General features: G+C 44.4%; 5 protein-coding genes across 6 annotated transcripts; 3 read left to right on the top strand and 2 right to left on the bottom strand.

Moving 5' to 3' along the window:
- Positions 1 to 306: 306 nt before the first annotated feature.
- On the top strand, positions 307 to 4,410 carry slc15a5 (solute carrier family 15 member 5; the record flags this gene model as incomplete). Its single annotated transcript, XM_079743884.1, has 9 exons — positions 307 to 694; positions 1,045 to 1,261; positions 1,393 to 1,562; positions 1,724 to 1,944; positions 2,321 to 2,507; positions 3,038 to 3,226; positions 3,775 to 3,906; positions 4,056 to 4,164; positions 4,269 to 4,410. The coding sequence occupies 9 exons, from the start codon at positions 307 to 309 to the stop codon at positions 4,408 to 4,410; spliced, it is 1,755 nt and encodes a 584-aa protein (XP_079600010.1).
- A 965-nt stretch (positions 4,411 to 5,375) lies between these two features.
- Positions 5,376 to 6,847, top strand: tmem17 (transmembrane protein 17). Its single transcript, XM_079743781.1, has 5 exons — positions 5,376 to 5,511; positions 5,679 to 5,782; positions 5,935 to 6,048; positions 6,224 to 6,367; positions 6,721 to 6,847. The coding sequence occupies exons 1-5, from the start codon at positions 5,397 to 5,399 to the stop codon at positions 6,796 to 6,798; spliced, it is 555 nt and encodes a 184-aa protein (XP_079599907.1). The 5' UTR covers positions 5,376 to 5,396; the 3' UTR covers positions 6,799 to 6,847.
- An 864-nt stretch (positions 6,848 to 7,711) lies between these two features.
- Positions 7,712 to 15,310, bottom strand: agbl2 (AGBL carboxypeptidase 2; the record flags this gene model as incomplete). Its single annotated transcript, XM_079743385.1, is given in 23 exon segments — positions 7,712 to 7,782; positions 7,991 to 8,181; positions 8,314 to 8,350; positions 8,554 to 8,697; positions 9,234 to 9,315; positions 9,466 to 9,573; positions 9,666 to 9,746; positions 9,893 to 9,970; positions 10,096 to 10,162; positions 10,276 to 10,382; positions 10,635 to 10,735; positions 10,840 to 10,966; positions 11,333 to 11,492; positions 11,606 to 11,748; positions 11,842 to 12,252; positions 13,158 to 13,413; positions 13,581 to 13,731; positions 13,972 to 14,079; positions 14,565 to 14,750; positions 14,869 to 15,058; positions 15,062 to 15,078; positions 15,081 to 15,180; positions 15,281 to 15,310. Coding segments are annotated over 23 exon segments (2,946 nt in total).
- Positions 15,311 to 15,761: 451 nt separating this feature from the next.
- fnbp4 (formin binding protein 4) lies at positions 15,762 to 22,993 on the bottom strand. Of its 2 annotated transcripts, none has more exons than XM_079743426.1 (17): positions 22,844 to 22,993; positions 22,309 to 22,392; positions 22,081 to 22,205; positions 21,699 to 21,879; positions 21,419 to 21,566; positions 21,079 to 21,181; positions 20,631 to 20,975; positions 20,333 to 20,525; positions 20,020 to 20,141; positions 19,812 to 19,916; positions 19,425 to 19,558; positions 18,215 to 18,351; positions 17,798 to 18,081; positions 17,446 to 17,563; positions 17,125 to 17,318; positions 16,832 to 16,989; positions 15,762 to 16,460 (listed from the first exon to the last, which is right to left on the bottom strand). In XM_079743426.1, the coding sequence occupies exons 1-17, from the start codon at positions 22,965 to 22,967 to the stop codon at positions 16,370 to 16,372; spliced, it is 2,646 nt and encodes an 881-aa protein (XP_079599552.1). In that variant the 5' UTR covers positions 22,968 to 22,993; the 3' UTR covers positions 15,762 to 16,369. The 2 variants fall into 2 exon arrangements, with proteins under 2 accessions (XP_079599552.1, XP_079599553.1); XM_079743427.1 differs by having other exon boundaries at positions 22,081 to 22,202.
- A 129-nt stretch (positions 22,994 to 23,122) lies between these two features.
- LOC307080295 (seipin-like) lies at positions 23,123 to 25,622 on the top strand. The gene has a single exon (XM_079742957.1). The coding sequence runs from the start codon at positions 23,412 to 23,414 to the stop codon at positions 24,549 to 24,551; it is 1,140 nt and encodes a 379-aa protein (XP_079599083.1). The 5' UTR covers positions 23,123 to 23,411; the 3' UTR covers positions 24,552 to 25,622.
- Positions 25,623 to 26,538: the final 916 nt, after the last annotated feature.

The following is a 26,538-nucleotide window of genomic DNA, read 5'->3' as shown; positions in this document are numbered from 1 at the left end:
TTCTAATCACAATACTATTAGCATCTCAAATCATGTTACAGCTATAAATGTGGCCATAGGTCTAACTCAACACAATAAAGCTGCACAGAATGATGACACCTTGAACGTGCAGAATACAGATGGACGTCTCAGTTCAATTGTCAGCTCCCCTTCCAAAGCATTAACAGTCACCAGTGGAATTCCATTCCCGGGTGCCTCAGCCAGTGTGTCATCAGCTAGAGCTCCCATTCCGATCCCTGTCCGTATTCCACCCGCGGAGCAGAACTCATAACGTTCAAGCCCAGCGCTCCTCACCAACCAGAGGGCATGGTGGCAGGAGACCAGCCGCAGGGGCTGCCACAGGGTAGCAAGAACCAGCACCAGCGACGGCTCTCCGAAACCCCCCATCAGGGGGACTGGAGACCCATCCGGGACCGCAACGCAAGGCGGAAGTCCGGCAAAAAGCTCCAGGCGATCATCTGCGTTCTTCTCGTGGAGGTGTGCGAGAGGTTCTCCTTTTTCGGCATCGTCTGCAATATGATGATCTTCTGCACGGTGAAGTTGGGCTATGGGAACTACCTGGCTGCCACGGTGAACCTGTGCTTCGTAGGGGTCAGCACCCTCACCCCGGTCCTGGTCGGCTGGTTCGCAGAGACCTACCTGGGGAGGACTAAGGTGCTCTACTTCTGTGCCTTCCTTCATTTCTTTGGTCAGTGTGTTCATATTTTAAATTGTAAAAAAAAAAAAATTCAACTGGCATTGCATCATTGGAAAGTGTTTAATTAAGGTATGCTTCTTGATAGTTAGAATTGACCCTATTAATCAACCTGGATTTACTGTTAAGACTCCTTTCTCGAATTTCCCATATGAATTGATTACAGTCCATGTTATTTGAAGAATAACAACTCTTACTTGGTTGACTGTTCACCAAGTAACTCATTTGAAAATGGTTAAATCAGTGGCAATTGTAGTCAACAGACCATCAACTGTCCCAAAGTGTTTAGATGTCTGTCAATAACCAATGTGGCCTGACTGGGCCTGTGCCCCTGTGCTCTCTAGGAACAGCCATGCTGCCTGTTGTGGCGTTCCCCTTTGAAGACTTCTACATTGACACCCACCACATGACCCACCAACTGAACCGAAGGGAGCAGCAGATCCTATTCTACACAGGCCTCCTAGCCGCTGCCCTGGGCATCGGGGGAATCCGGGCCATCCTTTGCCCGATGGGGGCCTACAGTCTGCAGGGATACAATCAACACCAGCTTCTGTCCTTCTTTAACTGGTTGGTTTGGCTGCCTTTGGTACAAAAAATGAACATATGCAACTATTCACTATTGGTGTGCCTTTTTCAAATGACGTACTAACTATTAATTTTATACCTCACAATCATCATTTGTACATTGTTTTTTTTAGGTTCTACTGGCTGGTCAACTTGAATTCCACCATTGTATTTCTGGCCATCGCCTACATACAGCAGTCCGTCGGTCAGAACTTGGGGTTTCTCATCCCCTTCACCTCTGTGCTGCTGGCCCTGATCGCCATCCACATGATACGTAACAAACTCACCTTTAAGCCAAAGAAAGGTAAGACACTGACTGAAAGAGAAATAAACACATATGCATCCAGCACTCGTGTCTGCATACTAGCTTACAGGCTTACTCATGCATATATACATGTACAGCACATGAGTCAAAAAGCAGGGATCGCAACAAACAATGAATCTTTGTCTTTGTGTCTCTCACAGGTGGTTCACTTCTGACCACATTTGGAGTTTTTCTCAACTCTGTTAAAATGTGCTGCCTTCATTCTCGACACCTGAGTGGAGATGTCACATCCTGGCTCGACCGGGCAAAGGAGAACAATGGGGGACGCTACAGCGAGACCCACGTGGAGAACGTCAAAGTGCTGGCCAGGCTCTTCCCTCTTTACAGCCTGCAGCTCCTGTACAGAGCCTGCACCACACAGGCAGGTCCATGGGATCACATCAAGGCTTCCTTTGTACTCTGTTCTAACTGTAGTTTTGTTCAATAAGCAACTGTCAACTATCTTGATCTACCTTGGTGTGCTTGATGTTTCTGTTGTATATATTTTCTCTATATAAATATATATTTTTATTTCATTTATTATTATTATTTTCCTATTTACAGCTTTGCAATCTTTTTTGGAATTCCTTTAACTGTCCTGTAATTGATCTCCTTAGTTCCCCTTCTGGTAATGAATTACATCTTATCTTATTTTCCTCTTTTATTGTGATTAGACTATTTATTCACAGGAATTCCAATGTTTATTGAATACTAATTTGATACAGTAAATATATATTATTGTATACATTGCCTTGCAGATAGCTTCAGGCTACTACATCCAAACCATGCACTCCAACCTACACCATAAAGACTTCCTCTTGCCCATCGGTCTCATGAACGTCATCAGTATCCTGCCTCTGCTGCTCCTGGCCCCACTCATAGAGTGTGTCACTACCTGTTACCTCTCTGCGGAGAAGGTTCCCCTGGCTCCGGTCAAAGTCATCAGTAGGCACCTCGTAAATCCCTTCATATCTACCAACCCAGTCTCACGGAAATACGTGACACTGTCACGTCACGTCATTTAATCTATTCATTTGTGATCTGGGACACGTAATTTCAATTTTTTCGTGCCAAAAGCACACATTTCAAACTCATTCTAAAAAGAAGAGATGAAGCAGCTACCTCTTTTTCCGTCACGGTTTGCCTACAGAGCAGCGCACCTGCATTAAATATATCCGTGAATTGTCACAATTTCTCAGAATCAAAGGTGAAAGTAGAAACGGGTGGCCAAAAGTCATTGTGAAAATTTGTGTTTTTTGGCACGAAAAAATTAAATTACGTGTCCCAGATCATGAATGAATAGATTAAATGACGTGACAGTGTCACGTATTTCCGTGAGACTGGGTTGTATCTACACTAACAAATAGCGATTTTCTTTCAAAACCTTATTCTGGTATTTCTCATTCTTTTCTGGGAGGCCAACCCATCTATGCTGAGTATTCCCTCCTCCCCCCCTCTCCTGTCCCTCGCTGCAGCCCTGGGCCATGTTTGTGCAGCCTTGTCCGTGCTGGTGGCAGGCCTGAGTGAGCTGCACAGAAAGGCCTATCCCCTGGTGGAGCAGACTCTCTCAGGCAAGGTGTTGTTGGTGTCATCCATGCCTTGTTTTCAGCTGGCTCCTCAGTACGTCCTGCTTGGTCTGGCGGAGGCCCTCGTCACCCCGGCTTGTGAGTAGAACCACCTTCAAGTGGGACAGAGACTGGATCGGATTCCTTTTTTTTAATGTGAATATGGTCTCGTCTCCGTTTATTGATACTTGTATAGCAGTGTATGGACCTATCTAGGTTTTTTGTTTTTATTTAATACCCTATAGTTTTCCACAGTAATGCACTCAGTTATTTATTTATGCAATCTTAACAGTACTGCAGATTGTGCTATTGTTTATTATTCTTTGCCAATTTCTTATTGAGTTAGTTTGTAACTCTTGTTTTTTGTTTGTGCATTTTCCTCACTGTATCCTTTAGGTTTTAGTTTTATTCTTCTTCATTCGTGCACGACATCCATACTAATGGTGTCATTCTGCTAATGGTGTCATTCAGCACATCAGAGTTTTAATGTTCTTTCATCCCTGATAAAAACTTCTGCATTTCTAGCACGTTGCTAACAATTTTTAATGCCTGCATTATAATTAAGACATAGACAGGCATTAGGCTAGCAAAAACTACTAGAGGGTCTGACTGCTTCCCCACTCTTTTCATCACCCAATAATTGGCAGGTACTCTTATATCTTTTCAACTGACTCCTAGTCACATCAGAGGGATCTCCCTGCACTTCCTAACTCTGTCCTATGGAGGGGGCTGTTTCCTGGGGGCACTCATCACGCAGCTGTTGTATTTTATTTCAGGGGGTAAAGTAAAAATGAATTATTTACTAAATTATTCAAGAATATGAATTTTGGAATATTACAAAAATAATGTATTAATGAAATTAACAAAAAAATGGATGTTGCCAAAAATAATTAATAACTCTCTTTAAATTATGTGTACTCAACTCTAGGTAACTTCTACCCATCTTTACCCCATGAAGGAAATCTAGAAAGGTTTTTCTTCTCCTTGGCCACATTAATGGCCATAAACGCCCTGGTGTTCTGGAAGATATCCTACAGGTATATCACACCACCTGATACAAATTCAGCTAGAACTAAACTGGTCAAATTCCAATAATGAGCTTAGTCCTGCATGCTTTTCTGTTTCTTTTTGTCTACCGAAGGTACATAGACTTGAGTGTCCAGGGCAAGGCACTCACAGTCAGCCCGCTGGCTGAGAAGTTGCTGCGCTACAAAGCCTGTCTGAGGTTTTATGACACCGTGGAGCACTCCTACGCAAACGCTTCCATTGAATCCATCTTGTGAATCATGAATTCTCTATGGTTATGTAGTGCGGGCGCTACAGAACCCTATAGCTCCAACTAGTTGTTTGACATGTGTTGTTGAAATTGTACTTTGAACATTTAGGGAGACTTGATACTAAACCTTTTTTGGGGGGGATAAAGGTGTGATTTCAATTATGGAACTGGTGTTACTTTGAGGCAGCCCAGGAGACTGCAGTACTGATACAGAGAAACTGGGAGGGTATTCAAGGGGGAATCAAAGAGACAGAGGCTAGTAAGATTGTTAATAGTTCTTCAGTGGTGGGATGACAGCAGAACAAGGAAAAATAGAGTGCAACAGCAGTGCAAAGCTTATGCACAAGACCCAAAGCAGAAGTCTATGTGTTTAATATACAGTTTTTGCTGTTCTGTTATATTGTATATTGTTATATTGTTCAAGTAAATTATTTATGACATTATTTATGTTAAGCTTTCAATAAACGAACCTAACTTATTCTGTCATTGCCTCATCTATATTGGTATATTTGTATGGTTGGATTTTTACCTATTTTAATTGTATATATGAAGGCCTATGCTACAAAGTATATGCAATTATAATACCACAATTATTAATAAATAGAGACAGAGAACTTAATACATTCCTAACTCTACCACGTCTACGTGAAGGCCGACCCACAGTCCAATATTGGTGAGCAATTATCATGGCACCTGGAAATAGTTATAGCATCAGCTGGCAGCCTACATTTTTTAAGTATAATTTGAAACGAGCAACACACATTTGTGCAGCAGATTTTGCTTATGTTCATCCTTTTTTGCATCCTTTAGTAAGGATGGAGTAAATATCTATAACAATACGACTCAACACGACAAGGAGCGGAAAAAAAAAACCTTAACATGCGAGATTTCGAGGAATAACGCGAGATGTATGTCGTCACCTAGAAACAGTGCAAGTGTTTGTTTTTTGTCTGGATACCACCGATGCTACCATTTCGTATAGCATCGTGCTAGATGGATTTACCGCATCCCATCAGGAAACGTTTAGAAGATTTCTCCCGAAGCGTGTTTAGTGATCCAAGCAGGACTGAGCTAACCCCCGAAGACCATGGCACATTATTGGAGCCCAGTGAGTGAAATTTGAGTTGTTAGGAGCTGACATACATTCACTGCCCTCCTTAAAACATGTAACAGTTAGCGTTGCCCTGAAAGTAACATAAGCGTACTGACCTATTATTCAACTGTAGAGCAGTTTCATTGGGATTTCACATTTGTTTGGGTTTTGATTATTCCAAGGCAAACAAGTCGTATCGAGTCTACCACTCCAGATGTCTCTGTACTTCAACATGTGGTTCTTCCCCTTGTGGTGGATCAGTGAAGTTGTGATGCTTCAGCTTAAGGTAAACAAACACGATTATTTCCGATCCAAAATAAAACGTGTATGCTTACTAACATCAAAAATAAAGTCGGTCATGTATAAATATGTATTCTGCCCTTGTTACGTCAAGCTGTATGATGCCTTTGTTTTGAAGTGATTGCATTTTCTTTCCAGTATTCTGCCCTTCCAGACTACTACAAGTTCATTCTCGTCACTGTCATTGTTGTGATGACTGTGATAGAGGCTATACGACTCTATCTAGGCTATGCCGGGAATCTACAAGAAAAGGTAAAACAAACTAATCTCATACGTTGGCTGTGAAGTGATGTGATGTGATTTGGTTGTCCTAATATTGTAGAGACAAAGGTTTACACAACATATCTTGTTGTGTAAACAAAGGTTTACACAACATACGGCTTATTTCGTATTTAATATTCCTGTGTCTTTCCTCTACCTTCTTTAGGTTCCAGAGCTGGCAGGTTTCTGGCTGCTGAGTATCTTGCTGCAGTTTCCATTGATCCTCTTCCTGCTTTTCAATGAGTCCATTATCATTCAGCCTCTGGAAAGAGGGGTTCACATAGTCCTTAGCCTCTTTCTCCTCACACAGGTAAGATTGCATGGCTCATAGGATTGTATGATAGCAATAGTAATCCTTTCCTTGTAGTATTTCAGAAATATTTATATATAATAGTTCATTTCTTTGAAATGGAATAATAACTGTTTCAGCAGAAGACCCGCAACATGAATCACAATTACATTTAAATTAATCTTTCATAGTGGGGGTGTAGGAGAGTGTATTAACTAGCTAGGGTGTTGGACTCCCAGCCTAAAGGTACTGGGTTTGATCCCCCAATTAGATGTGTGTCAGCTCAACATGAGTTAATACTAGTTATTTTCTTTCTCAATACTTCTCATCAATGCATTACATTGAGGATCCTCTTTCTGTTGTCCCCCCCACAGGCTGTGTCTGGCTTTTCAGCGCTGCGCGAGATGGTCAGACACACAGAGAGCCAGTTCCACCTGCGTCAGTTTGACTAAATGCTTCATTTTTTAACCATTATCTAATGGACAAAGCACAATACATGGCAGTAATTAATATTAATTGTATTCCACAAAATCTGATGTCAAAGAACAGTGTTATTTGCTTTTAAAAATATATTTTTATATTGAAGTCCCATTTGTGGTGTGCATTTGTTTGTGGGCCGCTGGGTTGGGGTGGAGGCATAAAACGTCCTGTGTTGGATTACAATAATACTTTGAATATTGATGGGCAGATCATTGAGATTGGGCATGCCTTCATTAAAACATCATCAACATCATTACTATTATATTACAGATTAGGTATCTACCTGTATAAGAATATCGTACCAATACGACAACACAGGTATTACATAAGTAGCAACTTCATTTTCCAGTGTTCCACCTTTAAGTTATTTGTTAAAATTCTATGAACAGCACTTTCTATCCACGTGTAAACAGTGACATTACAAGAATTAAAAAACAAAAAGATCAATATGTGGGGGACGTGTTGGGCCTATTGTCTTCCCTACGCCGCCCGTGCACTTTGGGGAGTGGCAGGAAGGAGCAGAACCTCTCGATGTCTGGAGTAGTCAAGCTGCCCTGTCTCCTGCCTCGCTGTGAAAGAATATTTTTCCCTGAGGGCAGCAGCCGGGTTCTGCTTCTGTTGCCTGTAGAGAGCCGGCGTCACGCCAGGGAGACAATGGCTGACGAAGCCTGGATTCCCACACGCTGAGGGTGGAAAAGCTTCTGTCGCACCGAGCCGTTGGCCAATTGGGTCTGTTGTGTCAAGTTCCAACATAAAAAAAGGTGCTAATCACCAAAGTTATTGCTTCTTCAACAACAATGGGTTACACCCAAATCCAATTATTTCTGATCTTCCCTGTCCTTGGGAAACTGGTTTCTGGTAGGATGATCCAGGATGACTCAGTGGCTAGTGAGGCTCTCCCGGTCCCTGTTCACTAAGCCCACCGGGCCGTACCCCATCTGCCGCCGTTAGGGTTGCTGAATGGTTCAGAAAATATAATAAAAAAACACAAAAACAAGTCGTAGACAGACAGCATTTGTAAATCCATGCAAATATATAAAGATATATACATAAATCAAATATATATAAATTTGCTACATTTAGTTCTATATTCATGATGAGACCCCTATGTTCATCCAGTTTGGCCATCTTCTGTATGGTTTTAATAAGTAATGGAAATGTCACCTTTTGAGGGAAAGAGTCTGTGATTGTATGGGGGAGAATAGGTGATATTTGTTGAAGGGGAGATGAAGCATGAGTGATCCTCAGCTGGCAGGTTCTGCACCGACACCCTGCTGTGCTGGGAGACCCACGGCTCGTTGCCTCTGATGGACAGTATTTCTGGAACCACCTTGAACTGGATGCCGGAGTGAGGCCTGGCACGGACACACAATCCCCTTCAGGCAGCGCTTTCAAATTCCAGAGTACTTCTGTGCCATGATCAAGTCTGAGCTTTCATTTGTACTAACAATTTGTTCATTTAAATATTGTTTATTAATCATAAAGACCTGTAGGAAGTCGGTGCACGGGGAGCCTGCTGCCTGCCTGAAAGGAGGAAAAGCATTTGTTTGAATTGTACACCCATTTGTCCATGTTCTATTAACTATAAATTGCTTCTCGAAGTCACTTTTCCAAAGTGACAGAGTGTATTCAGAAGACACAGGTAATTACGGAGCAGGTATTTTGCAGGAGGTTTTACCTCCTGGTAGGCTGTGGACACGTCTTAAGGAAGGCATGCTGACACCCACCTCGTAGGCCTTTCAGATATAGCGACGACAGCAGGGACCGCTGCTGCGGCTGCTGCACGTCCTCGGTGACGGCTGACCGCGAGGGCAGCATGGCACTCAGGTAGAGCAGCTTAGTGGTACACACGTGTCTTTCTCTATGGCCCTCTGTGTCCAATAAGAACAATGCCAACAATAACAACAGAAACATCTATTATGTTATTTTATCGCATGATGTACCAGAACTGGACTAGAACCTTGTTATGAATCTAGAAAGTCAAATCCTTTTTATATTTTGAATCTGTAAATCACTATGCTGAATTAGAAGATTAGGGATCTAAGTGTTACAGTGTGTGGATGTGTTTGAACCCGATAAAAAGCCCCACTTTAATCAGATGGAATACAAGCAAGCATGTTTACTGTCTACTTCATCAGCCTTTCCCTTGCCATTCTTCCATCCTCTTTAGCGTTCTATTGCCAACTCCTGACTTTTATAACAGTCACTTACTCTGCGTTATATGTATTTATTACTATTTCGATTTTTCAATTATTATTATATTATAACATGCACACATTATTACTGATTTCATGTGACGAACCCCAAAACAATTGTGCGGTCGAAAATGACCATTATGACTATGAGGCAGTGGTAACCTGCACTTCATGCCTAGATGAGCCCTCAAACGGACCATGGAGCTGGCTACCTGTATGAGGCGGTTCTGTATGACAGGTTCTGGTCCTGGGATGCATGTATGAATGGGTCCTCCGAGCCTCCAGACTTCCGTTCTACAAAAAAAAAAAACAGATCACTAAGTCACACATCACGGCAGCGATGAACAGAACAATCATTGAAGTCAATGGTTTCACATTCTCATGTGGTTATTCTCTTTCAAGTATTCCCTATTTTTGTCCGGTGAAGCACTGAGATAAGCGTACCTTGAATGGCTCTCTGCCCTGCCACAGGGTCACGTGACTGATCTCCCGTGTGTTACTGGATGGCCGTGGAGGGGACGCAGACGTGCCAACCGACTTCACAACAGAACCCTTGAAGAGTCACAGGAAGGAGAGCTTGTGATGTGTGCCTGCGGCTGTTGCTACGACTCTGTGTCTGTGTATCCTCAGCTAACTGATCCCACCTTCTCTTTCCTTTTTTGTGGCACCAAAGTCTTCTCCGGGCTCCTTTCCTTTACCGTGGCATCAGGAAGTGGAGTTGGCTTCTTGAAGTAAATACAATAAAAGACCAATCACTGATCACACTCCTAACAGCGGACCACGGCTGAAGAGGAAGGATGCACGTTTAGCTGTTGCCATGCCTGTCTCCTTAAGTTTCTCTCTCAATGTTTCTGACAGCACGCTGCTGTACCTGGGCCTGTGTGTTCTTCATGACGGTATCCTGTCGCAGTTTGTTCCTCTCTCGGCGGGTCAGCCGGTGTTTCTTAGCCTGTGTGGAGCAGGGGTGTTTGCATGGCGATAACCAAGATGATTAGTAAACGGAATGCCTTCAAATCAGCCACTTATCCCACTATGAGGTTGGATGCATATATCTATTTATACTTATTTGTGTACCATAGGGCCTTGCTTCAGTAAATGTAGTGGCAGTCCATCCGATTCTGAGCTATCCGAGCCGCTGGTGCTGTGGAATCGGATTAACTATTATTTGCATTGAATGTAACATGAAATATAGAAGTATATATGACAATGTCTCCTTCTCTGCACACTGCATTCTATGGAGAAATTCATTGTCACCTGGATTCCAGGTCGTAGACAGAGATGCTGGCGTCGGAATCTTGGCCTGACCGCTTGCTCGACCTCTGCCTGAGCAACGATGTCATCTCAGCCAGACAGAACGCAGTCTGAACAACAACCACACACACACACACACACACACACACACACACACACACACACACACACACACACACACACACACACACACACACACACTATTAACACTATTAAAGTGTAAGGGCCAGAGACCAATAAAACAAAGTTTATACGAGCATGCCTATACTATACTAAATACCTGACAGAAAGAAGCTTTAATTTTGACTGATGGTTCATACATAGCCGACTGAGCCCGCTCAGCGCTGTTCTCATCAAGTCACCTTGGTTGTGTCCGGGTCACAGTAGTCCAGCAGGGTGTCACAAAGGCAGTAGCCAAAAGACTTCAGGTCCTGTGTGGTGAAGTGGGTCCCGCTCCGGCCACCTAGGGTCCACACACTTTTTCTTACATTTGCCTTGCAATCGCTCAAAAGCCCCTTAACCTACACAGAGCTTACCGAGGAACCCCGACATGCAGAGATAACTCACCCAGAGTTGAGCCTCCAAAAGTAGACTCCATGGTGTAACTGTTTCTGACGCCCAGCCGCCACATGACGACCCGCCCTGTCCCCTCTTTGCTCTTCTGCACCCGGAACTTGCAGCTCCTGAATGAGAACTGAGAGGCAGTCAATACATTAATACTGACTGTACAATAATGACTAAATCATGATTACATATATATATTTGTATGACTTATTTTGGAATTACAATGGAGTGAGAAAGACAGAAAGGTGTGGGGAGATAGATGGGAGGACATCCAGCAAAGGACTACGGTCAGGAATCAAACCCGGGTCGCTGCGATCTGGACTGTGAGCCACCGGGGCACACCACGAGTGTATATTGACTCCTGATCATGAGGAACTTGAGACCATGGAGCATCGCACACATCAAGTCTACATACACTAAAGTGCTTCGTGAGCCTTTCAGTGAAAGCCGTGATGGATTCGGGATGTTTGACAGGCCGGAAACCGCAGAACCTTACCATGTCTTTGGCGTTTTTGCTCATCATCAGCGGGAAGACTCTCTCGTGAAGCTGCGGAGAGGGGTCGTCCCGGTCGTTACAGCCGTACATGAACACGTTGTTCTTACGACTGTGGCCATGGAAGTCACAGTAAAGAACCACGTCCGTCTGTGCGGTCAACCTGTGGACACCACAGGAAGTCTCACCCGACTGACTCGCAATAGCATGTGCGATTCAGAGCATGTGCTGACTGTGGGTGAGGCCGCCTGTGGCTCATGGGTGTCCTCGCCTCACCTTTTCACCATGCTGCGCGTGTGCCACACCGTGGGGAATGCGTTCTTCAGCATTGTCCTGTAGTTCCTGTTGAGGTCCCTGCCGGCCAGAGAGCAGCGGTAATTCCCCACCACCACGCCATCGGGGTTAAGCATGGGCACCACCTGCAGCGGCCGGGGAGGGAGACGGCCACACACTCGGGTCAAAGGGGGAAAAAGTGGGAAACGGGGGCGTTTTGTAACGCTTCCTTCCATCACCTTGAAAACAAATATGTCCCTGAGCAGTCGGGCGTCGTCCGAGTTGCCCAACAGGAAGTCAAGCAAGCCCTCCATCATCCAGGAGCCGTTGGTCTCCCCAGGGTGGACCCTGGCCGTCACCACCACAGCTTTTTTGGCCCTCGGCCCCTCAGCCCCTCGGCGCCGCTCCGGGGAAGTGATGGTCAGAACGTGCACGGGATTCCCGCCCAGACTGTGGCACAGCACGCGGAGCTTGCAGTAGGCGGCGGTTCCGGGGTCGGAGGTGAGGCGGCTCAGGTAGCGCTGCAGGCGGGAGTAGGTGTAGGGGTAGCAGTGGGCCAGGTAGCACGTGTCCGCGTCGTACGGGAACTGGCAGGTCCAGGTGAGCGAGTGCATGGTGGGGCCCTCGCTGTTGGGGTTTTCCAAGCTTGTCTGACAGGAGAAAGGGTGTGTGAAATGTTGTTTTTGTTAGGCTGACAGCAAGGGGATGTAGCTCAGTGGTAGAGCGCATGCTTTGCATGTGTGAGGCCCCGGGTTCAATCCCCGGCATCTCCAAGATGTGGATTCAAGACCAACAGGACTTGTCTACAGCACTATCTTTTGCATTTAAAAAACTTCTTAAGACCAATTGATTCCATGAACTTCTCATAGTTTAGGTTTGGCTCTTATGTTGAACTTTTTTAAATATATGTTATTATTGTGAACTAAAAAAAGTAATTTTATCTTCTCATTGTTGCTGCTGTCCCACTAAAAATATATATAATTTCGTTTCTGCTTATTCTTTTGTTTCCATTTTATGTTTTTACTTTGAGTGTTAGAGGTGTAGCCCTTTGAAACTGTAAATGTGATTCAGGGCTATATAAATAAAATGTAGTTGAGGTGATGGGGCATCTTGAGCTAAAAAATGAGCAGGCTTACATCAATCCATTTGAGAACAGAATGCCCATCTCAAAATGCCTTGCATTGCACTGAAAGTTTAATAATCGAATGAGCTTAGTTGATGCAGCTGAACAAATGTAACCAAGCACCACTACTTCAAATGGATATCTACAAATTAGTAATGGATAGCACACTGTGCTTAGCTTCTGGTTTAACAAAAGATAAATCACACAATTGAGAGCTCTACTTCAGAGGGCTAGAGATTCCCCATTACACTACAGTACACACTAACAAACCAGCCAACCAGCTACTCTAAAACGATGAAATAATAATAATAATGGGAGAAAGATGTGGAGCATACTTAACAAAAACATACCTTTAGTATTGGCTAAAACACATGATGCCTCTATGTGCAAATGAGCTTAAGGTGACTTGTGAGCCCAAATGACCCTGCCCACCTGAGGGTAGTGGCGGTAGTACTTGATGTTGGACCCAATGCGGTGCCAGCCCATCCCCCGCTCCTCAGCAGCTCTCTGGGAGTACAGCAGAGGTCTCATCCCCTGGGAGTACAGGCTGTGGTCCTTCATCAGGTTCACTATGGTGAAGCGGTAGCTGACCCCGGCCTTCATGCCCCTGACCCTGAAGTAAAACCACTGGGTGTGCTTGCTGGTGTACATGTCTGTGCGCAGAGTGAGCTCATAATTATAGGCACCCCTGTGTGTGGGAGCAACACAACAATAGGGACAGAGAGGGGAGAGGGGTAGGGGGAGAACGAGAGAGAAAGAGATTCAATTACCCTAAAGATTTGTTCAATAATTAATGGAGTAAATAGCTATTTAACTGAAACCACACACTAAGAGTTAATGGAAACAAAGACATACACTTGAATGGCCTTCTGCAGGTTTCCACTCTCAAAGCGCGACTCAAACTCGAGGGGCGGGTCCTTCAGACACATGGTGCAGGCCCTTCCACTCTTGATTGGGCCACGGCTTCCCCCAACACGAGAGCATGTGAAATATGGCTTCTTAGTGGCTGCAGAGGATCAATGTGATGGGGGGGATAAGGAGGGAAATTACAGACTTCATTAAAAAGTCAGAACTCTGAACACTGCTATCTACGTTATCCAAAGAGGATTTTGGTCCCCGTGTTGTTGTTGTTGTTACATCTTGAGTCAATAGAAAAGCAGGCTTGCAATATCTGAGTCAAGTTCCTTTTACTTGTAAAGTACAGGATTGTGATTGTGATGTGAGCGTGCTTTGGTCGGGCACTTACCAAGGTCAATGCAGTAAACCAAGATCCCCCTCTCCTCCCCCACTAGGACCGGTGCTCTCTCCAGGCCCGTGGGGTGGTAGAAGGGCTCGGGCTGGGGTGGGTCCCAGTCTGAAACAGCACATCCAACAGCAGCACGCTAGGAATGATTGGCATTGGATGGATGATCTTTGTATGGATATACTATGTACATTTTTGACTTGGTTACTGATGGAACTACGGTTGGTTTATTGGTGGAAAATGGTCGGTATTAAAGGCTTTATTAAATCTATTAATTTGTATGATCTTGTTTGACTGTTGATGGTAATGAGCTATGGTAATGAGCTATGTCCACCTTATAATTACTTTTTTAACACTGGAAGGAAATTCAGGCTAAAATAGAACCAATATTGTCATCATATCATAAATGATGTTCTGTTGATGCAAATATATTGTCATATCTTAGCAGCGGTCATTGATCAGTGATTTGTCACTCTTCCCCCAGCTTTGAAACTAGTAATGAAACACAAATCGTATAAACTATCTTTCAAATATATTAGTGTGTGGATGTTTGATTGAGCGAACAACCTGGGTGCGTGCATAACAGCAACACTAACCGATGTGCTCGATGATGCCATCAATGACCTCACTCTCCATTGGCCAGCGGACCCCCTGAAACGGGTACCCGGAGGAAGGGAAGGAGAACAGGTCCTGAGGCTCTCGGAGTTTGAATTTTGGTCGGCCGTCATCAAAGTCAACCAGCAGCTGCCTGGTTCGAAAAGCCTGGCTTATTTGTGCGGACCCTTTATAGAAATGCAATCTTAGTCAGCTTCATCAAAACATAACCCAGCAAAACAAGATGTGTAACATAAATAATAGAATAAAACATTATTTTGATATGTATCAACGAAAACTACCGACATTGTTTCATCCATAGTGAATCCTGTTTAAGATCTTCTGAGATGGACTTCTTTTTTCCAGGGTTTTCCCCAGGGTACTCTCTCCTTTGGCTGCTGGCAAACAAACTGCGCTGAGAGCCGTCATCTCTGCCTGAATGAAATACACATAAATGCAATGCTTTTAAATCACTGACTATACTATATTTCAGTTCTTATGATCCCAATTTTAACTATCGAATACATGTGACAGTGGATGATGGAGGTTTCTAAACTCACTGGCAAAGTTTTGAAGACGATGGAAAACAAATCTTTCGTAATCGTCTCCGTTCGTGTTCTAAAAATGGGAATGTAATTAATCACCTGATTTATATAACATTTAAGTCAAGACTAGATAGAATCAAGGACAATGATACATCGTCGGTAAAGTCACTCACCACAATGTATTCCTCCTTCATCATTTCCATGGCGAAGCCTACATTCAACAAGCTTTCGAGTCAACGCATGGTTTCTGGATGGCTTTCACAATTATATTTATACGAAATGCACATTTAAATAAATCTCACGAAGATAGGAATCCGCCTTGCTTACATTTTATAAAATAGCACCGGACACAAGGACCATCTACATGGCAGCGGACCAAGGTTAGCAAAACAATCTTTTACAAACTATGTTGCTTAGCAACCACATTGAACAGCGATGTTACCGTCTACGTCCGGCAAAGAACCCGGCTCAATATAGAAATTGGCATTTCATGTCTGGTTTGTCTTTTAACAACAAATTCTAATGAAGCTCTTATTCATTTTTAACAGAAAACAATCAAAGCAATAGGCCTAAATGGCTTAACTCAAATGACATTTTAAAGAAGTTTAAAAATAAATAGTAAATAATATAATTAGGTTCAAATAAACTGAAACGTGAATTAAAAAATGTGTTTAATAACTTTTTACAACAATGTACAAGTTTGGGGACACCCTCCTTCCAAAACATGACTATGCCCATTGACTTTGGTTAGAAATAATCTTTGTTGAGTAATGAAAAAAATTAACTCAATAAAATGGAAAATCCATTCAACAGATTTAGGTGGCCATGTCAATTGTGTGCATATATCTCACTCAAGATAAAGATAGGTAATTTGGCACATAATTCACTCTGGTTCATCATGCTCAGAGTAGGAAATATCAAAATATAACTGGCTGTTATGGGCAAAAAAAAAGAATAGATAAGAACACTTAAAAATATATTTATGTTGAGTTCTGTTACATTAGAAAAAGGACAATTTAGATTGCAAACTGCAGTCTGGAACTCATATCTGGTAGTAGTTGTGTTTTGATGCAGAGATACAAGAGTAGATGAGTCTCCGTCATTAGTCCTATATCTTCAACACGGATATCTTCATCGACCACAGCAGTATTCTACATCTTTTATTCAAACTATTAAAAGTATGGACAAAATGTCCCCAACATCTGTGGAGGTCAGGCATGAAAGCGGAGCATTAGCTTGCAGTGTATCCCGGAGACAGAGCTTCACATGCTATTCGTCTTCTTCCTCTTTTTCAGACGTTCCCGCCAGTCTACAGGGAGTGCCTCAAAGTTGGCATTCTTATTTGATTTCCCTCTGAGGAAAGGAGATTCAAATGAACAGTTAGAATATGAACATTAACGAAACAGCAATAGACCAGATGTCTCCAGAGAGGCTGATGCCCTTCAACAAAATGGCCAAGGAAAACAAGACGTGGTCTGCATGCATTCAAAAGGCTGATTCGGTTTGCCTTCTTTGGAAATATTAACATTGTTAAAGGGTATAATGAGCGACATGAATGTTTTTTCCACTTTAGGGAGAATACAGGTTAATATCGCTCTGAAACCACCTACAGTCATAGTACAAATACTATTTTGGCAGATAATCTTTAACCTCGTTCACGGCCATTCATGTTAAAGCTAGAATATGCTGGCGTGCAAGACTCCTGTAAGTGAGTGGCTTCTTACGTCAGCAGCATCTGAGACTTCCACTCCTCGATGGTCCTCTTGTTGAGCTGGTCCCGGTCCTCGTCGCTGGAGCTGCTCTTGTCCTCCTCGTCCAGCTCCTTCTGGATACTCTGCCACTTCTTCACCAGCGACGGCATCTTAGTCTTGGTCTTCTTCGACTGGGGGAGAAAAAAAAAAACGCTGAAGAATTACAATTGAACGATACAACTTGACTGGTGTATGCAATACTGGTCGATGACTTCCCTTTAAAAACACAGCAGAAAAATCGAAGTTAGAACCGTATCGCAGCCAACCTTGTCCTTTTTCAGCTTCTTGCTCTTGTCCGTCGGCAGGGCCTTGGCTGTGGAGGGCTCGGGGGGGGGCTGGGTGAGGGGAAGAGGCGGTTGGACGGGCGGCGCGGGCGGAGGCGGGGCCTCGACCTCAGCGGGGATCGAGGGAGCACCGACCGTGGACACTCCCCAGTAGGCGTTGGCCGTCATGACAGAAGCTGGGGATGCAGGGGCATGCATTCAATTCTAAACATCTCTGACAGCTGCTCAGAGACTATGCCCTTTAAAATGGCACGCCTGGACAATTTTGCAGTGCTTGAAGGAAGCTGTGTTTTTTTTTTCTACCTGCGCTGACGGTGTTCTGGGTATAGAGAATAGCGCCGCTGCCAATGGTGATGGCCTTGTTCAGATGACCGCCCTTTCGTTTCTGGCCTTTCCCCAAGGAAGCCGAGGAATCCAGGGCCTGCAAAAAGACAAAAAGAACGACAAAAAGTTGTTATTCAAGCCTCCTTCACTTAACATGCAGCTCCAATGACGGCTTTTGAGTCATCTTCTTCATTACGCAAACTTATTTCTTCATATTTCTAAAACCAAATACATAAAACCATACACATTTAAACACCCCACGGACACACAAGGGAATGAGGTGAATGAGTCCCCGTCCACCGTGGGGCGGGTGTTCGCCTGCGCTGCGTACCCTTGCCGGGGCACAGGGCGCCGGTGGCCTCCCGCTGCCGTCCTCCTCCGTGCCGGGAGCCGGCGGCTCGCCGCCGTCGTCCTCATCGTCCATCTCCATCTCCACCTCCATGATGTCGCCGTCGCTGTCCGGGGGAGGGGGGGGAGGCGGGGGGGAGCCCGGCGGGGGGGGAGGGGGAGGGGGGTAGTCGGCAGGCGGGGGCGGGGTCTGGGGAGGCGGGGGCTGGGCTGGGGGCCAACATGGTGGGGGTGCGGGCGGGGCGATGGGGGCACACGCAGTAGGCGCTGCAGGGGGGGGGGGGGGGGGGGGGTACAGTAGACACATTATCATTCACACGGTGCAGACTTTAAAGACATCAACGGCAGCAGGCTCCCCGTGATTGAGTTCGGCCTTCGAGGGAAGCTAAGAGGTGCTGACCTGTCCGGGTGGCGTTTGTTTCTCCCTGGCTGGAGGTCCGGTCATCGCTGGGCTCATCCTGCAGCTCCTCCTTAGTTGGGAAATCCCACCGGGAGACGCTGGTCCGGTCATTCACATAAAAATACCGCCTGTGCTCTCTAGAAGTGGGACAAGAGAGATAGAGAGAGAATACAAGTTTCAATGGCTCGCTCTGTAACTGGCCACGCAGCCGGACGACCCAAGGCAATTCGGGCAGAAAAGCGTTCAAGTAGAGACAAAACCGCCACAAGAGGGCCGTGTTGTTTTAAAGGGCTGGTGATATTGACCATTCTCGAGAGCCGAATTAGAAAGCAGGCTGTGGATGTGGACAGTGGAACCCACCTTCTGCTCAAAATCAGATAAATCATAAACAAAATCATCTTTGGTCCTGAAAAGGCTGTTCAAAATAGTAACGACCACAAGTTCACACCGTTGTTGTTGTCCAAAATGTATTCATTTTAGACAACCACTCCCTTCCAAAAACACATACACCCAAACACACAGGAAGATTGCAAAGAGAATTGGATATATTGTTGTCCAAAAATAAAAAAAAAATAAAGCTGAAAATAAAAGCACATGTTAATCGTATTTCGTTTTTTACACATCAGATTATCTACGTTCTGTATCAAGAGAATAATGAATTACAGGAAAACATGTAATAAGAGTTGGTCTGACCTGCTGGATCCCGGTCTATGCTCCGTCTTCACCTTTAATTGATGCGTCCCTCCCAGGCGGCTGTGTCATCATTGCATTCAGTAGGGGATGGGGGGTTTGCGGTCCTGTAAAGTTCAAAGTCCTCCCACGCAACCAACCCCCCTACCGTAACCGGACATCTGGCCCATCTTATTCATGTCCTCACAGTAAAGGGCTGGGTAGTCTGTGCTATTGGGAGAGTAGGTCCTCTCTCTGTGATGTTATGTATACAGGAACACAGGCTGGCCAACAGCGGATGCTCCCTTATTATTATATACAATAATAACATAAGGCAGGTTCCCGGGAATGCAACCCAGCGGGTTTCTGTCGTGGATTCTGATCCACTCGCAACGGTTCTGCTTCCTTTCCAAGTCATGATAAACAAAGTCTACAACCCCGGCATTGTGGGTGGTGGTAGTGGTGGCGTGATTTTGGTAGTCACACGTAAAGATTGCCGGGGGATGGGGGTTTAGAGATGTTAAAGGTAAGGAGCGCGTACCTGTCCCAGTGGCAGGACCAGCCTTTAGGGGTGGCGTTAAGTTCGTAATGTTTTATGTGTTGGGCGGCTTCCTGCAGCCTGCGGCGGAGATAGAGTCCGTTCAGAGCCCCCTCCCTCCAGTCAGCGATCCGCGTCTGAAAAGGGGAAAAAGAGGCAAGAGACGTGTGGCCCAAGGAGGAGAGAAAGGAAGAGAAAGGGGAGTGACAAGGAGAGAGGAGAGAAAAGGCAGATGAGTGATGAAAACAAAATGGATACCCTTCAGCGGATTATAATGAACATTTTAAATATTAAACACTGGTGGCATTTGGCTCTGAGGAAAGTGCCAAGAAAGAGAGATGAGACAATGTAGTATTTATACATTGATAACTTTAGCAATTCAGCCCTTGCCTCCGTTTGTAGCAGAAGCAGCTGAAAGTTCGAAATGGCTTTTTTGTTTATCCCCAAAAACTCCATCTTGCTGGTTAAGGTGTTTGCTAGTTCTCCAATCTGAAACTACAAAACACATTGCAGCATGAGGCAGAGGTTAAGGTAACTGTGCATTAATCAGTACTGTAACTATACTGTACATATTTGCAGAACTTTGACATCTCCTTACCCTGAGCTCTGGTGTTTCAACTTCGACATCTTTTGCGGGAATTTTCACAACTGATTTGTCCTCTGCTTTGTCCGCCTCCATTTCCTCTGCTTCTTCAGGCTTCTCTGGGGATTTTAATTGAGCTTCAAGGGACAGAAGAAACAATACATAGTCAGGATAATTGGCAGTAGGAACGCACTTAATATCAAAGTACGTATAAAAACTGGATTTTCTCTGCCCAACAGTTAAGAAAAAGGTTACAATAATTCAAAGCACTTTGCCATGTACGGTTTGTAGACCTACAAAACCTCTGGCTACGTCTCTTTGCCCTCACCTGTCTCTACATTCTCCTGTGTGTCAGAGCTTATGCTGTTAGAGTCTGGGCTGGCTGCGCTGATGAAGGCCGTCTTCCATCTGGACTTCTTCAGAGCAGCCCCTTGCGAGCCTGGGGCTTCCTGGCTGGTCTCCGAATACGGGCTGGAGCCCCCTGCGCTACCGTCGCCTTCCTCCAAAGCCCGCAGCTCCGCCTGAGAAAAGGATAGAGGCTCGAGGTAAGTCGAACGATACCAAGATGGTGGCCAGTCCAAAGTCAAAATGTAGCGGTTCGCAAACGTTTTCTCCCGCCTTTTCACCTTTTTCCTCTCGAGCGCAAGCTCCAGCTCCACGGTGTCCTCCTCCGTCTCCTCCTCTGCGTCAGAGCTTTCCTGCGACTGGTTCTTGGAGCGTGGTTCTTTCTGGGCAGCGGGCAGGCTCTCAGAGTCCCGCAGAGGGGTGGACGGGGAGCCCGCAGGGCCGCATGCCTCCCCGTCGGAGTCCGTCCCGTTCTCCCCCTCCTCAAGGTGGCCCAGCAATCGCTTCCTCCACTTCTCCTCCGCCACCTTCACCTCAGGGGGGATGAGGGCCGCGAGGAGGGAGGCGGCTACACCGTGGCGCTCCTCTTCCTCGCTGGCGACGGCTACGACGCTCTCCATCACCTCCTGCAGCCAGACAAAAGGATCGTATCACTCAATAAATTCTCATTCTTGGCGCCGGTGAACGAAAATAGGGTGGAATGTTTATATAACCCAAGGGAAAACTTACCTTCACTTTTGCCTCCTTCTTGATAGCTGGGGTGTGGGCAAGTGCAGGTTTTGGTTCAGGATAATACGCAGCTTCCACGGTATCGTTGCCATTGGCAGTGGCACTGCAGTAAGAGGCGGGACAAAGGACAAGTTCTCAATTGACTATCCCCTCAACATTTCTTTAACTGACCAGTATGTTTAGCCATTTTCTGTTTTGTACAAAATGGCTTCATATCTTTCAATTATACTGACGGTTATGCAGTGTAATTTAATCACTGATCTGGGGCATCGTACTCACTGTACACTTGGGATGTAGTGAGGAATGTGTGCCCATTATGATTGTAGTGATTGGCACTTGCCTGTTACTGCACTGCAGCAGGCCTTGCACCTGGTTAGCCAGGTAACTTGGTAGTTCCCAGGACACTTCGTTGGTTACAGTACTCCAATAGTAGTAACAGCCAGAGTTGTCGTCCCATACCTCCTGCCAATCTCCCATCTCCACCCCCACTGCAAATAAGTAAAATGGAGGATGTTTACATACAAAAAATGATTCACAGAAGATTCCGTTGTACACGTCATTTTCTTTAAGCTAAGTTTGCTTGTATATGACACTTTTATAATAATCACAGTAAAGTTTACCTCCAGCTAAAGAGTCCTGGGTGTTGTATTGGAAGTCTGCCTCAGTACTTGGCTGCTCCTGCCCTTTTGTGTGCACTCCCAGTTGAACGTTATTTTCAGGTCTGGGAGGGGTGGGGGATGGAACTACAGGATGAGGTGAGGCGTCCTCTGAATTTGGCTGAGTTGTGATTGCATCAATTTCCTGCACAGAAAAAAGTAAAACAGTGTTATTCCGTCACCTTAATTGATGTGCCTTGGTGTTTTTTCTGACATAGCTGACCCAATGACTTATTGTGGTTATTAATCATCACCAGAAATATCTGCAAAGCCCTGCAGGATTCCCTGCAATTTTGATGTAAAAGTTCAATTTCTAGAATCCAATAATGTGTCTATTAATACATACCGCCATAAAGTTGGCCAATGTGCTGTCAATATCTGCTGACTGGTTATGCTGCATTTTTGTTGTCTGTTGAGAGTCACTTTCTTCTTCGTCGCTGTCCTCATAGGCCCCAAGTAGGGACAACCCTTCTGATGAAAAACCACAAGTAATGCAATAATTGTCTTGAGGCATTTGTGTTGATCTACGCGAGCATGGAACAAAATCATGCTGGCAGACACGCCGATCACTCACCTGTGGCCTTAATTACGGGCCCCTTCATATTCATGTTTACGTTTCCGTCTCCTATGAATTTGTGCCCATCACTTTCCGACTCGTCTGCAAGAAAGAGTGGCTTTGTTAGGGAATAAGGATGACATTACGGATTTCTAAAATGCACTTATTATTTGCATTCACATTATTTTCAACTTCAATCGTCTTTACTTGCTTAAATGCTTATTTTAAACAGCCTTTAGCTTCCGTCAGTAGCATAGTTAGCTTAGCTACTAGCGTTAGCCCGCTAACGAAAACATTACGAAGTAATTACAAGCAAGCTGCTAGCAAATCATATACTATGTGAATCAGATCGATTATTAAGCCTAGTCTTGTACTTTTAACACATACCGATTGTACTCTAAAACGATGACGAACACGTGCTCCTAATGTGTCTAGAATTAACTGCTGTAATGATAGCGCTAGCAAGTACTGTAACGAAAGGGCCCTTTCCACACCTTTTATACATTCGCCTTTTCAAGTAGAAAAAACTAATGTTATCAAGTTTAAAATACACCTTCAGATCCGGAGCCTCCTTCTTCCCTCAAACGAGATGTCCCAACGCGAGTACCAGGCGGCGAGAGCTGCAGTATTGTTCTGCGACCGACCGTTCCTCCAGCGATGCGAGATTTCTTTCCCATCCCTTTTTCCCCTGGTGGTTCGGGGAGGAAGCGAACCCGGTCGCGGGGAGGAGATCCACTGCGGCTGCGCGGTTGCGTCACACCAGCGCCAGGGTCACGTGACAGAAATACATTAACTTCCGGTTCATGTGTATTGTATGTTGTTTGGCTTTGGGGATTTAGCTGAGATGTTCTGAACCCAAGCAATTTGTCACGGCATACCGCATGACGCTAGCAATAGGGCGTCGGTTTGTGTTGTGAGGTCTGATCGCCTGCAAGACACGCCGTTGTGAATATGATTAACTCTTCCATGCTCATTAAAGGTGGGGACAAACAAAAAGAAACGTCTTAAGTACCTCCCACCGGCCGATATATAAGACGAGGACGCACCAGCTAGCAACTGCCAAAAGCCGTCAAACCTCTTGTCCATGGGACTACTAGTGACATAGGGTCGATTAAGAAACTATGGGAACCGCGATGGGGCCGGTTCTGATGTGGTTGCAGGATGTGGCAGCTTTCACCCTCCTCAAAGCTCGTCGGACTCTGCTTCAGGCTCTTTTACTGTTTTGTGTCATAGTTCTGCTTCTCTGGGTGTCCATTTTTCTGTATGGAAGCTTCTATTACTCTTACATGCCCACTGTCAGCTTCTCCACTCCGGTCCACTATCAATACAAGACTGACTGTGATCCTTCCGAACCGCTTCTCTGTTCATTCCCGATTGCCAACGTATCCCTTCTGAAGAACGGGAGAGACCAGGTAATGGCTAATGGTCAACCATATAGAGTCTCTTTAGAATTGGAGATGCCCGAGTCTCCAGTAAACGAACAGCTTGGGATGTTCATGGTCAAGATGTCCTGCTACGCGAAGGGAGGAGAGACTGTATCGTCAGTAGCACGCTCCACAATGCTGCACTATCGCTCTACCGTCCTCCAGATCCTCAGCACACTTTTTTTCTCCCCTATTTTGATGACTGGAATAACCGAGCAAAAGCAACTCGTAGATGTTGAGCTCTTCCCAGATTACAGGACAAATGCATATCTCCCCTGCATTGGAGCTGTCATTGAGATCCACTCCAAACGAGTACAGATTTACTCTGCTCAACTACGTATCCACGCTTACTTTACCGGAGTACGTTATGTCCTATACAACTTCCCCTTAACTTCTGCAATCCTCGGCGTAGCCTCCAACTTTGCTTTCCTGTGTGTCATTGTGCTCTTCAGCTACCTGCAGTTTATTTGGGGCGGCCTTTGGCCTCCAGAGCAAGTAAGAGTTCGGGTGATGACGGGGAACAATGCTCGTTTTCAGCGAAGAGGAGAATCTGCTCGGATGCGCATGAGGAAGGTTTCCACAGGGAAGGAGTTCGAAGAACCCACCGTGATTGGATCTTTGAATGAATCATCTGATATACCAGGAACTGACACGCTACTAGAGACTTCCACAATGGACCCCTCAGACATGCTGGAGGAGGTCCCTGTGATTGACGAGGAAGACCAAGGCATTCAAGATCCTCCTAATTCTACCGACCCTGAGGTCCTGTTGGAGACGTCACCCGGTCCGAGTGAAACCATTCTGCGACAGAGACCTGGAGCTTCAGTGTCCTCTTAGACATGGTCTTTGGTGCATGCAGTTACCCATGTGCTAACGATTCCCCAAACTCCCCCTCCTCGTTACACAGATGGACGGTGATGGTGAAAGTATTTGTTTTTTTGTTTGTTCATAAGCTTTTTTTTCTTGTTGTCTATTTAACATTTATCCCCCACCGCCAAAACAACATTTGTCTATGCATTCATGTAAGCCCTCCTGATGTGTCATCGATTTAATTTCATGAGATGTGCTCTACGGGTTCACCATCGATTCAATATTCATGGTTCTTATATTATTTTCATGTCTTGACTTTTGACTTCATCAGATGATGGTTATGCTTAAATTCTGGGGATTAAGATTGCATGCTCTGTAGTTAATTGTCACACCCTCCTTTCCTTGAAACCAACGCAGACTGGAATGACTGGATGTGTTATTTGTACTCCCACTATAAAGCATGTACCATCTTGCAACTAACTTCTCTGTCAGCACACACTTAATTGTGGTGCCTCTTCACACACAGTAAACAGATTAATGTGAATATAATTAGAAATGTCTAATTATGTCTATCATTGAGTCTTTCATTAGGATTTGAGGCCTTTCCTAAAATAGGTATCTGAGGGAATACAGCTATGAGGTATATCATGTATGTACTTTTCCCATAGTGTACCCATACTGTAGTACGCTATACTAGGGTATCTGGTATTACTGGTATATTTCTTGAAATGTCAAACCTAAACAAGGTTGATGCTTGATAAATGTTTTACCAACTTGATTTCTTTATTCTGTTGTTACAGGGTTAACTTGGCTGTGGATGTTTGGTTTCTTACGCACATATTTTGTGGTCCTTTGTTTGGATACAGATGGAGAATGTAGGACAAGGTATTGTTTAGTACAGGTAATACAATGTTAAATAACAAAGTAAAATAAGTTTGGGATGTCAGTTTCTGAAGAATGCATAAAGAGCTTTTGTTCATAGAGAATAGGTTTTGTTTATTGAAGGATGTGGGGGAAATTGAAAGGCCAAAGACATTGTTAGGTAGTATATTATCACTGCTATTGTTTTAATCTTCGCTGCAAAATGCGATTGTCAATGTGTGCACATCTCATAAAAATATAAATGTTTATTCTCTGTTCCATAATAAAAGCATATACTAACGTAAATCCTTTTACCTTTTCTTTCTTTAACGAGGTGCTAGTTTTCCAATAGCATCAATACACGGCTAGAAATTTTAGAATTGTTTTCCTCCTATTTACTGCATTACTTTAAAAGCATTGCAAAAATGTGTTAGCCCGGGCAGGAATCTGTATATGTATGTATTTATGATTTATTTTGGGAAGACCATATCTTCAGGTTAACTGGATAACTTTTAATTTTTATTTCCCATGGCCATGGGAAATATATTCATAATCAGCATTTATCCACAAACAATAATCAACACCTTTGTGTACAACCTACTCCCCTTATCAACTAAGCACAGCACTGAACAAATACACTCTTATATTTATAGGTGTAATAATTCAATTGAGCCTTATATCATAGCCCTTTTACAGAACCTATTAGCAGTTTTATTTAAAGCCATGACTGCAATCTATCAAATCAATTATGCATTGGTCTGAATGAGGAGCAGCATGGAGGAACTCAGCCATCACTTGAATGTAATAAATATATCCCTGTACTTAGCCTTTGTGCTGACATTTTATCACACCCAGACAAATTTAAATAGCACAAAAATAACTCACGAGTTGAAGTCAATATAATAGATATTTGTTAGATGTGTATACAGTTTTGCATGATATACATTTCATTACATTAGTATACTTAATGTATTATATATTATCTCGGCTTGGTCTTGCCTATTGTCTATCCACAATATCAATAATTTCTGTTTCAAATTGACAAATGTAATTTAAGCTATCGTCAGAAAGTGGTGAACATTTAACAAATGTATCTATATACAATTAACTAGACGCTGCACACTATTAATAGCATAGACGCATCAACATATTT

The sequence above is a fragment of the Pollachius pollachius genome, assembly GCF_949987615.1.
Source record: "Pollachius pollachius genome assembly, chromosome: 9".
NCBI classification, from domain to species: Eukaryota; Metazoa; Chordata; class Actinopteri; order Gadiformes; family Gadidae; genus Pollachius; species Pollachius pollachius.
Note: the sequence above shows the minus strand (reverse complement) of the source record. Positions and strands in the feature narration are given on the sequence as shown.

What these genes read in the sequence shown, in the direction of transcription:
- tmem17 (XM_079743781.1), top strand. Translation starts at nt 5,397, where the DNA reads ATGGATTTACCGCATCCCATCAGGAAACGTTTAGAAGATTTCTCCCGA. An exon ending in TGGCACATTATTGGAGCCCA is followed by an intron (nt 5,512 to 5,678) that starts GTGAGTGAAATT and finishes GATTATTCCAAG; the next exon opens with GCAAACAAGTCGTATCGAGT. An exon ending in TTGTGATGCTTCAGCTTAAG is followed by an intron (nt 5,783 to 5,934) that starts GTAAACAAACAC and finishes TTTTCTTTCCAG; the next exon opens with TATTCTGCCCTTCCAGACTA.
- fnbp4 (XM_079743426.1), bottom strand. Translation starts at nt 22,967, where the DNA reads ATGGGAAAGAAATCTCGCATCGCTGGAGGAACGGTCGGTCGCAGAACA. An exon ending in CCAGGACTCTTTAGCTGGAG is followed by an intron (nt 21,567 to 21,698) that starts GTAAACTTTACT and finishes ACTTATTTGCAG; the next exon opens with TGGGGGTGGAGATGGGAGAT. An exon ending in CCAGAACACCGTCAGCGCAG is followed by an intron (nt 17,319 to 17,445) that starts GTAGAAAAAAAA and finishes CTGCATCCCCAG; the next exon opens with CTTCTGTCATGACGGCCAAC.
- LOC307080295 (XM_079742957.1), top strand. Translation starts at nt 23,412, where the DNA reads ATGGGAACCGCGATGGGGCCGGTTCTGATGTGGTTGCAGGATGTGGCA.